This window comes from Pyrgilauda ruficollis, unplaced genomic scaffold, assembly GCF_017590135.1.
Source record: "Pyrgilauda ruficollis isolate IOZ18807 unplaced genomic scaffold, ASM1759013v1 scaffold83, whole genome shotgun sequence".
NCBI classification, from domain to species: domain Eukaryota; kingdom Metazoa; phylum Chordata; class Aves; order Passeriformes; family Passeridae; genus Pyrgilauda; species Pyrgilauda ruficollis.
The window spans coordinates 1,302,428-1,314,532 of record NW_024530266.1 but is presented as its reverse complement, the minus strand read 5'-3'; the positions used below and the strand labels follow the sequence as shown (position 1 = coordinate 1,314,532).

The window sequence follows — 12,105 nt, the reverse complement described above, 5'->3', positions numbered from 1 at the left end:
CTCTGCACTGGCTGCCCATCGAGATTCCCTCAAATTCAGCCAGACTCAAAGGCTAATGACAAGGGCAGAGAGGGCAGGAAGAGTTTGCAGGCGACCTGGTCTTTCCCATGTGCTGGTAGACACACGATGACAAGACAGGAAAGTTGTGGTCAGTGGGAAGTGACCTGGACTCACAAGCCCTGGGGCTGACACAGCTGTAACAGCTTGGCAGCTCACATCTCTCTACACACAGGTACCAGTATCATTTTTATTGCTTACCTTCACTTTTTGTGAGAAGGCACTTCATAAGATTACTATGATCACGAGCAGGGAAATAACCTTAAAGTCTACATGAGAAATTACTCAAAATACCCTTACTTCATGCAAAGCTCAATAGAGGCTTTTCATTCTGAATGTAATACTCAATTTCTTTTCCTGAATTGTCTAAGACACACTGACACCATATCCAGTGAACAGGTCGTTTTGACCCAGGAGTGCTAGAAGAAGCATGACTAATAGCAAATGAATATGGTTTTGGACACAGGTCAGGGGGACATTTTGATTTTGCTGTGAGTTAGTACAAATATTTACAGACTTTGAAACATGACAAACAGCAAAAGCATACAAGGAGTGGTCAATTAGAGTTAAAAAAAGTTTTGTCATTTCAGAAAAAGATTTAGCTTTATCATTAAAATTATTAAAAAAATTATACTTACTTACAGAACAATACAGGTAGAATGTCAGTATTTTTGAAAACTGGTTATTTGACAACACTGAAAACCATTCCTATCCATGAAACCAATTCATATATGTGTGTAGCTGCCATTTCAATTATCTTGCTATGGACAGCCAGCTGTGTCCATGCTTCAGGGCTGGCCACAAGGACTGAAATGGAAGCACATCCCTGTATTCTTCCAGTCCTTAGTTTATCAGCCCCATTTAGTAGTGAACACAACTGCAATAAATTACTTCTATTGTATCCAAAATGCACTATGATGTTAAAGAATGCTTGAATTCAGATGAGAGACCAATTTGAAGCCAATGTCTAAAAAAATCTCTTTCACTGATTGAACAGGATGACTTACTACACCTAAATTCCTAGCTTTGAGTTTCATTCAGCTCGAGGGAGCAATTTACAGGAAAAAAAAAAATACAGCATTAGTTCAGACACACCTGACCTTCAAGAATTTGTAAGTTACTAGTAAGTAACTGAGGGTTTGGTTTTTAGTAAGAATCACAATGCTGAATCTCAGGACAAGGGAAGCTTTTGGAAAAAATGCAGCTTAGAGGCCAAGCATATTTACTCATGGTCCGCAATTCCTGAATCTGGAATGAATAAGTTCTGAAGTCATACAAGCCCATGACGACCTGCTGAAGAAGGCTCATATCTTTCTTCAAATCACTGGCCTCATTCCAACATTTTCTGGGGAGAATGCCTTTCTTCAGTGTATAAAAAGTGGTACAGTCCAAGTGTTATCAATTCCTTTTCCTATACAGAAATCAAATTACTATAGCAAAGAAAGATTTAGGAGTAGCCCTTGCTTTCAAAGGTAATCTTTTGTCCTGGCAGACAGATCTTTTTAAACTATAAAAATAGTTCTGTGGGCAGCAACAGGACATTCTTCTTCTGCACTGTTTCTCACATGAGGCAAAACCCTCCCCCATGAATGAGACATTTGATCCAAACTGGCTCCATATGGGGCCAACTCAGCCCAGCCATCTGTGCTTCGTGCTCCAGGAATTACAAACACATTTTGTTTGTAATGGCACAAAAGGCCACCTGAGATGACTCCATATATACAGTGGCAAGTGTTGAACTTACTAAGTTGTGGACATGGTCTTGCAGGCTCCAGAGGAAAAATTCCTTCTCTATCTTCCTTCCCAACAAACTGGGTTCACCAGGCTTGTGACAGTTTGTGCAGTGCATGGACACAGGTTGCCTCGAGGACCAGGCCTGATGTGCTCTGCCTTCCACGAGTAGGCTGAACCCTAAACAGTTCTGGGGTAGCTCAGCTAAAACCAGGAACAACATGAAATGCAGCAAGAACAAAACAAAGAAACCCTTCCAGCCCTGCCCAAATCCAACCAACACATGGATGAGTCCACATGATTCCTCCCCACCTTTTCCCTTGTGTGGTTTGCTCTGATCTTGCCCAAGTTAAAAAGCAGTAGTGCAGTTAAAAAGGCATCACTTCAGGGATTTGTGTGCCAGACACACGTAAGGACTCCCATAAAAACTACCATGTCTAAAAGGTTCATGCCTAAATCTCATCCACGTGTGTCAGAAGCAGCTTCTTGCAGAGATACTGCACTCATTACCTATTTGTCAGTGATTACCTGTTTTCTAGATGTGTGGTTCACTAACACCACAGACAATGGAAATCTGGGATCTGAGGCAAATGGACACATACAATTGTTTTGTATTTAAAAATATTAAAGGCACAAAAGTTATTTCTTAAACTTGAGTTTTCAAGAATCCATCTTGAAAATAGGCATTGTTTTCCCACAAAAAGCTACATCAAAATCAAAATCTTAATTGAAATCAGAACATTTGAATGTATTAGACTATAAATATTACAGAGTAATATTTAAGAACTCAAAAGTCTTGCATTCAAGCTAATTACTTTATGAACAAACTTCTTCATTATGGTACTAACTTATCAATTTAAAAACACTTCCATAGTTAGAACATAAAATGCATTATTAGGAAAAATATAGATGTACTGTCTTACTTCCTTAGGACAATTTTATTCCAGTACTTTTTTCCTCTGGACAGAGGAAGCTATTGTAACTGAGCACACAACAGCTCTTTCATAACAGAAAAAGTTACCAGCATGCACAGAAGTTGCACCAAGAACAGGGGCTCTATACAATGTCCAGAGCCTGTTGAGGAACACACAGCTTTATACATCAGGGATTACAGAGCACAACCATCTGGTCAGCTTTCAGGCTAAATGAGCCCATGCTACCCTGCAAGGCCAATTTGCATGACTGATAAAAAAGGGACTATTATACATCTGTCTCAGTCATGCCTGATGTTATGGTTTTAGCAACATTCGCCCCTTCTAGGATCATTTCAAGTTTCATACTTTAATAATACACTTATTTCTATGGGTACAACTGGCATAGCTACATACTATATAAATGCTTTTCTTGCTTTATTATGTAAAAATAAGAATTTAAAGGATAATGGCACTAAACTGACATTTTTAACATTGTTTTTAATTCCTTCTTCCAACCTTTTACAAGATTCGCTATCGCAAAAGGCAAAAGGTGAAGGATTAAAAGAAGTCTTCACATAAAAGCTCTAAGGATTGATATTTAATGAACTGTGAGATGTAAATCAATGCACAACAGCACAGTTAAAGCTTAAAATACTAGGATAACATTTATATTAAAAATAATTCACCTACAGATAATACAGTCTAGTGTTTATTGTATGTTATGGAAGGTACACTTGAATTTCAAAAATTTAAAACATATAAAAAGTGGTTAAGGGCTAACATTTTATCAATATATGATAAATGTGTAAGAATGTTTATTATACAGCAGGGTACAATGGTAGTGTTAATGCCAACAGGGCACCACAGAAGTTAGTTTAAAAAAAATTTCCACTATGCTTTATACAAACACCACCACTTGCAGTTGTTTAAGAGTATTGGGAGAGGATCACTGTCTGTAGGATAAGCAGTCCTATAACATTTTTAATGTTAGATAGTGTCATAGTACGTAGATTGGTGAAGGTTTCAAAATAAAACTAGAAATGCTGTAATTACTTCACAGAAATGCACATCCAATATTTGTTTTCCATAAGAACAATAGGTACAAGTTTATAACTCTCCCTATTTGAAATAATTTACACACAGATGAAAGCTACTCTATGTAAAATAATCACTACATACATTTTTCTTCTGGGAAATAAACAAGCAATTTTTGTTTTGCATGATCAATATCAAAAAACATATAGCAGAAGTAGTATTTTTAAAACATAACTGGTGCTCTAAAGTTTAAAAAAAAAAATAAAAAGAAAGGAATGAGAAAAGAAATTTTCCGTAAGTGTGCAACCTAAAATCAACCAAGCTTATATTGTAGTACAACCATATTAAGAAACCACTGTTTAGGAATACAACTTTATGGAAAAAGTTTATAATTCACAAAACTGTTCATCAGGCCATAGAGTAAAATAGCTCCACAGTTTACAGATAAAACTGAGGCCACACAGATGCGTGCTATGTCTTATCTCCAGTAAGTAGATACTTAGGCAGAGGATGTAACACTTTGTTTGTAGACAGCATGGTATGCATTTCTCAGCAAGACATAAGGGAAACAAGACTCCAAGAGATCCATTGTCAGGAATGGAGACTCCTGCACAATCTGAAAAATACCAGAAACACAAAGTTTTGCAGAGCACCTTCTGCTGCCTGCTACTGATAATCTGTTTCATGTAGATCCTTCCAGCCTGCATCACATTACCACTCACATATTTCACAGCGAAAATAAATGGCACCAAGTTTATAGCAGTGCTCCTCCCTAGTATATGTATAGTACATTTTTGGAGATAGTATTTGGAGAAATACTATCTACTTATAATAAACTAAACACATCTTTACATATAACTACAGTACAAACTAGCATACAAAAAAACAAACAACTTACAAAACCCCTTACATTTAAACTCCCAACATTTAAACTCACTGCTTCTCGAAGCAAGTATTTTGCTTTCCTGTACAAACAATTATCTTCCAAAAGATACTGAGTACTGAGAGGAAATCTCTGAGCAGAGAGGATTCTCTCCTACACACTCTGAACACTGCTTCTTAAACGTATGGTATGTACCAAGTGAACACTGAAAATTATCTGAACAAGGTGATACAACATTCTAAGCAAGAGGATGATGGCAACAATATGTGCATGTTGGGGGAATGAAAAAAAAAAAAATACCGACATTAGAATGCCAGGAAGAAGAACATAAAATGATTTCCACTGGTTTGTGAGCTACTAATAAAACATACAAATGCTCACCATGTCTAGTAGTAGGTAAACGGATTCTCGGTTTCTTGTAGTAGTTTTGTCTGTCTCCTGGCCAATCTTCAGTAGACTGGATGATGCAAGCTATATAAAATGAGTATTTCAAAGCAATAAATAAAAAAAAGCATTGATGAGCTTCTGCTATTTTATTACACAAAGCCAATGGGCTCTGCATTGTACTCATAGTGACAAAGGGAAGCAAGCAATCCTGAGCACATGAACCGTCACTGGGCTTTAGTATCAATGTGCCATATTGGCTTATTCCTAGTAGTGTTTAATAAATGACATGTGCTATTTTAATGTAAAAAGTGAATTAATTTATTGCGGAGAACTTTTTGTTGTAATTATTGGTTGACAACTATGATGGCTCCTGAAATCAATTACGGAACTCCCAGGGGATCAAGATCTCACTTCTGTCCTTCTCAATATACATTTCAACTTACTGCATTTTTGTAAGGTTTAAAGTGATTAAAATTTTTATTGTTTGAAATTTTACTCATTTTGCAACAGAGGAAGTTTTGAAGAAATGTCATCTTAACTGTCAATCAATAATACTTTATCCATATACCTTCAGTATACACTCACTTCATGGTTACCAAACTGGGCCTGGATAAAAAAAAATATTCATAGTAGCTGTAGTTATAGTTAGCATCTGTATCTTAGCCAGTTGTGTAAACTGGTGGTATGATTAAATATGGAGTAGAGACTAGACAAGGTAGAGCCTTGATAGTCTCTAAAAAGAGGGGAAATGATGCCTATTGATTTTTGTCTTTTTTTCTTTTATGTGTTCTCTGTATTCTTTACACATATATTTGGAGCTCTGTAGCCTATCATTGTATTCTAGCTTGTTTTCCCAGTTCTATTCCATGCCCTTTCCCCACACAGAAAACTTATTCCAGAGCTCCAAGCCCTGGGGGGCACAAGGCCCCTCTGCTGTCATGGTTCTTCCTGGCTACCAGGGTTGAGAACAACTCTTTGAACCTTTCCATAAACAAAGGACAGGTAGTACCAAGGGGAGGGGCTTGACCTGGTGGGGAGATTGCATCACCACTTGTCCTCCTAATTGATGCTTTTTGTCAATTTTGCTAATTTGCTACAGTTATAAAAACTGTATTCATCCTGTGTGGGTGGGCTTTTGGGAACATTCTTCCATAACTACCCCTGGAGCTCCAACGAAGATCCACTTTTATATTTTCTCCCATGCCAATATTATCTCTAGGCTGAAAAAGGCATTGCCATAAGCAACCATGTTTTCCCAGTTTTAGAATATATCCTAGAAACTTCTAACATGTACTTAGGTATTTATAAGTTCAGGATCACAGAATATAATAAAATACTCAATTTGTAGATGCCTTGAGCCACCATGTTTTCATGCCTTACAGAAATTTGAAAAAAAACCCCTTCAACTTTCAGATGCACAATCATAATTTTGGCCTTCACACCAAGCAATGGCAACATGCCTAAACCACATGTTTACCAAAAAAGGATTTTAAATTAAAATACTAACTTTAAAAATAGATTTTTTTCAACATTATTCTTGAAAAAGCTGTCATGAATCAATTTTTAATATGAGTCAACATGTATACTTCAAAAGATACATGGTACATACTCATCAGCATTAAAGAACCTCCTAAGTTTTTTTTTCATATTTAAGTAACTTGGACAGGAAAGCAGATCATCTCCAGCAGTAATTTCCTTCTCAAGAGAATGTTTTTCTTTCAGACTAACAGTAAGTGTTAAAAAAGAAAGATTAACAAAATATCTGAACCATCGAGTCATAGTCTGTGCAGTAAAAGCAGTGGTCTGAAAGCAGTCCATAAACACTGAAAGAATGCAAACCTCATACCAAAAGTGTTTTTATCACATGAAACTATACTGGTTTTCTTCACTTGTCAAATGTATGCAACTTGATACAACCATTTCTCTTTCATGTTTTACATCCAGCAGTTGCATTAGACAAGGTCAATGGCCATAGGGGCTTTTTCTGTTTTACAAAATGCAATGAATTTCCACAAGTGAAAGATTCTCTTAAGTGGGGAAAAAAAAAATTGTTTCTGTGAACTTCTAGTTACAGAAAGTTACCTAAAATAAAGAGGAAGGGGCTTTTTCTCCACACATTTTAATGCCAAACAGAAAAATCAAAACCCACTCAAAATCAATAGTATTTTTTTTTTCATTAAAGTGATACTGCTGTTTTAGCCTTTCATTTCCTGTAAGTACTGGCTAATCAAGAGCCATTTAAAAAAATTTATTTCTGCTCAAGCAGCACACCAAAATGTATTTAAAACATGTCACCATGACCTAAAAGCTTTTGATTTTTTTCCTAAGCATCACTAAAGATTTCAGTAGCTTTCATCTTCAATCTACTCTGAGGCATAAAAAATTTCCTCTTCCAATACCCCTGCTGCTACCTAGCTGTTCATGTTTAAGAAGGGCAGCCATGTCAAAAGGTAAAACCCAAAAGCCACTCTGAAGTTTATCTTCATTTTTCAAAGAATGTAACTAACTAAGGTATCCACCACATCATGGGAAAAAGTCAGCTAGACAGAATTTTGATTTTATATGCATTGAACATGTTTTTTTCTCGCTCATGGGCCACAAAATGTGAGAAATGGTAGGTGCTAAAATACTGAAGATTGTACTGAAAAAAATTATGCCACTTGCACTGATTTGCTCCTCTAGTTTTCCAACATCACACACAAGTGTTTATAAAGAACTATTGCAAAATTTAATCTATGTGTAGACCTGTATATAGAAACATATAGAAAATATTCTACTGTTGTGCACCAAAAGCAGATTTCTGTGAAATCAATTGCATTGCATCCCAAATCAACAGTACATTTTAACAAATGGAATGAAGTTATACATACAGCCAAAAATTCTTTGAGACGGTCTTCAATGCTTCCCTTGTGGATGGTGAACAGAGCTGCAGCAATCTGATTGATAGCTTTTGCCAAGCAGTGAATGTTGTTGCAATGCCCTAAATGAAAACATACCCAAATCACCTCAGCACCATGTTGGAAAAGACAGTATTCTTTGGAAAATGTCAACAAATACTAAAGAGACTTGTGGCAATGAAAGAAGGACTTTTAGCATCTTACACAATGGGAGCAAGGAGCTCTTCCACACTGAGCTTGCTATCAGGAAAGTCACCAGAAGTACAGCTCTGCTTTCCAATTCCTAATGGTCACAGCAACCTGAGAAACAACCTGAGGCTTTTAGAAATAAGGGATATATTGGAAGATTTTTTGGTTTCTATAAAACTTTAAAGTGTTAACACCTGACTAGGCCAAAAAGACAGGATTTTCACAAGCTAACTATTTCTTGCCCCCTCTGTGCAAATGAACATCTCATGCCTAGACGGTATCACTCAAAGAGATCTGCAGGTACTCAAGAACAAAGGTGTTCCATTGCTGACTTTCATATGTAACACCTTGCCTAAAATTCACCCAGGCTTCAGAGCCCTGGAAGGTGGTTAAATGACACCAGTTTTCACAGAGAGCAGCCAGGCAAATTAAGTCAAATATACCACTTTAATACAAAATTAATATACACTTGGGCAAGTATCTTAGGTAAGTGTGAGCATATGAAAAGGGGGTGGTCTTTGAAGGAGTTAACAAGTACTCAAGCATGCTGATTCTTAACTTACTGTTTGACCATTGTTGAGCAATGAGCTCATCTTTTCATTTAGCCATTTACTATAACTCCAAGTTCATGCTTGAATAGTGAGGTCAGCTGGACCGCATCACTCCACATGAGAAAAATCCATTTTTTCTCCATGCACATCACTATTGTTACCTAAAATTACTTTTAGCTGTCATTTTATTGCCCAGTTTACTCAGTATCATACCTCTCTGCAGCTCTTCACTCCTCTAACACCCTCAACAGCTTCACATGAGATATAGATTTTCTCACCTCACTCTTCAGCCCCACCATCCAGGTGGTCTGTGAATGTGCTGACCAGTAGGTCCCAGAGAAGATCCCTGTGGATCTCCTTCAGCAGGGCCCCCAGATTTGATACTCCAGCTTTGCCTCCTATTTTTACATGAGCATCAGTCACGAAAATCTGTTCTGCTTAATTCTGATTCAAATATGTATTTGTCTTTGAAGAGGCTCATTTTATTCAAGAGACTTAATTTTTATGTCTCAAGCTGTAAAAAAAGCATCAACAAAGGAATTCAACAAAAGAACTGTTGTGTTCCAACTCACAACAGGTTTCAAGTATTTAGAAAAGAACTAGGGCTCTTGCAGACTAGTATTCTATCCTACCCTCTAGTTGAGAAATTAGACCTCTAGCCTGGTATTTGACTAGCAGTTTTCAGATTCTGTACTGGAAACACAAGTAAAGGTCTGTTAGACTTTGAGCCTTTATCTGGAACTAGTGGAAGAAACAGACTTGATTTTGAAGCAGACAGAGGGAATACAGACATTGCTACAGCTGTCCAAGCACTGTCTGTATTTGGGAGATATGTCTTGCCAGATTAGAAAGCTGAAACTCCTTCAAATCTGTGACTCGTTGATGGATTAATTCAGGATTTGTCCAGGGAATTTACTTCATAAAGCAGAATTTATTAAGTTCACATTCTGGAAATACCATTTATATTAAGTGTTTCAAGCCAGATGTTCTACAATAAGAGCAGAACACAAGAAAAATAGTATTATGCAGGGAAAGCAGGAATCACAAAGTCTACTCTATTTGTTCAGTTATTTTTGTAAAGTGAACATTTTTTTATGTATACCTTTTGCTACATTTTCCTCTCAATAATTAAGAGCCCACTCAGTAAAAAATTAAGTAATACACAGGCCACATCTCACAAAAGCAGTAGCAACTTCTAATATGGGCTTATTTGAGTGCAAGATGTAACTTCTCTCCAGTCACAGCTTCATGTCATTTATTAACTGTACTCATTTTGAAACAAGGCTTTGCCTGACTTCACCTTAAGAATTATTTAATGCAAATGAAACCACATAAACTGGGATATTTAAGCTACATGATATAAAACAGGCAGAAGATTATCTGCTTATCTTCAACAGAAGAATTATCTGTTGTTTCAGCCTGCTAAAAACATGATGACTAAGAGGGCCTCAGGAAGAGAGGAAGTTTGAGGAGGGCAAACCCACCTGAGATTTAAACTGCTGGAGAACCTCCAGCTAGCCTGACATATTCTTAGCAATCAATTTGCAGAGGGGTAAATGTGAAAATATAAACACCAGTAAAACTTTTAGTACTGCCCCCCTGGCAAGCCATACAGACTCTAGAGTGAAGGAGAAGCTGGTAGCAGGAAGTGCTCGCAGAGGATTTCTTTTACAAAACTATAACTATAAGGTAATTTTAAAGAGATGTGATCTTCCATTCACATAAACAAGTTCATTTGGATTGAGTGAAGACAGTCAACCTGACAGTCTTCAAACAAAGAAGTTTCTACCCATGCAGCTCACCAATCAGATTAGATATTCCCTGCTCTCACCTATATTTCAAGATTTTTATTCAAGTGTCATGACTTAGAAAACGTTTGCAAAGAGCAATAGAAATACTAGGAGAACACAAATAACAGGAAACAACTCTGCAGGTTAGAGATTGTTCTCCCCATTCATCAGAAAAAAACTTTTAACTTGAAAATTCTTTGATTTTCAAAGCAATATTGAAGTTCTACTCATACATCAGATTTATCTAACATTTTCCACAACTGGAGAAGTCTATGCTAGCTGTTTTAAAATGAAACTAGAGTCAACAGATCCCTAATAATTCAAAACTGAAGAAAAGGGTGATTAATTCCATGTAAAACAATCCTGTGTCTCTAAAAAACATGATTTGCATGCTACATTCAGTGATACAGAAAGCTTTCAAAATTTTTGGCATATTCCTGGTACTTTAAATATTCAGAAGCCAGTTCACACTTACTTTGTGAGTTACAATTTTGAGCAAATTAAGAATAAGGCAAGTTTCAAAACTAATTAGAGAAAACATGCATCCCAGTGAATGGAAGCAGTGTTAACATGGTCTTTTATGTGAGTCATGTTACACATTACAGAGGAAAGAGCGTGAACAGCCAAAAGATGACTTTTGTATGTGTTTGAACAGTACTGTCTGTCTTTCTTCAACTTAAAAAGAGAAAGAAGACTGTGGATTACATGCAAAGAATTTTGTTGGGGTAAAGATTATTTTTTTTTAATAAGAAAGTTGAACTATTGTGTAGGAAATAATTCTGTTCACCACTTACACCTTCCAGATTCTGTTTCCAAAACTTTATGCTTAGCAATATGAACACAGCACATAAAATACAGAAAGGACACCTTGTATGATTGGCCCAAGGCCAAGGTAAAGATTACTAAAACATTAATACTTACTAGAATATATTATATTAAATAGTGTCACACTCATTAATGCAGAATGTGTGCTAGAATTTTTCCACATTAGGTCAAGATTGCCCCCTGCAGTGTCTGAACTGTTCTGAAAATTTCAAGTACCAAACTAATTTTTCATAGAAAGTCATTTCAGACAAGAGTTAAGTAAATGCTTTTTAAAGTACTTTCAGAAGAACTTGCCTGAATTAAGGCTAACTGCTTTTTAAATCTGTTCACTATAAAATAGAATTAAATATTAAAGGTGAATGTATTCAAGACACTACCAGAACTACTGTGAAGAGAGCATTCCCAGCAAATATTGAGCTGACTCTACATTACCTTCGATGGCAGGGCTATACTGAGACATCACATTGCTGGCCAAAGTGGGCAAGGAGACAGCCACAAAGACCATTAGGAGGCAAGCAATTTTATATTCTTCTTCTGGACTAATGTTTTCTGAAAACAAAAATAATAAAGTTCTTTAATTAAAGAAGTAATCTTGAAATATTTCCTTTCAGCTGCAGGTAGATTAGAAAGTAAAATGTTTGGACTAAATTGAAATTTAAAGCAAAATCCAACAAAGTCAATGTTTATATTGTCAAATGAGCAGTATTAATGTCAGTCTTGCCAAAAGAAACAGACCAAAAGAAACAGAGTAGAGCTGCAAAATGTCCAGTCTGTTATGTAGGAGAACAAAAAGAAGCCACTGCTATGCTATTACTTCTCATTATTTAGTTACTAAGCCTTTAATAT

At 36.4% G+C, this 12,105-nt stretch overlaps 1 protein-coding gene across 2 annotated transcripts in view; it reads right to left on the bottom strand.

Moving 5' to 3' along the window:
- Positions 1 to 2,707: 2,707 nt before the first annotated feature.
- Positions 2,708 to 12,105, bottom strand: part of NCKAP1 (NCK associated protein 1) — a 59,305-nt gene continuing 49,907 nt past the window's right edge. For both annotated transcript variants that reach the window (XM_041487688.1, XM_041487689.1), the window contains exons 28-31: positions 11,692 to 11,808; positions 7,878 to 7,987; positions 5,002 to 5,091; positions 2,708 to 4,353 (exon numbers count right to left, since the gene is read on the bottom strand). In XM_041487688.1, coding sequence (XP_041343622.1) covers positions 4,237 to 4,353; positions 5,002 to 5,091; positions 7,878 to 7,987; positions 11,692 to 11,808 — 434 coding nt within the window. In that variant the 3' untranslated portion in view covers positions 2,708 to 4,236. The remainder of the gene's footprint in view (positions 4,354 to 5,001; positions 5,092 to 7,877; positions 7,988 to 11,691; positions 11,809 to 12,105) is intronic.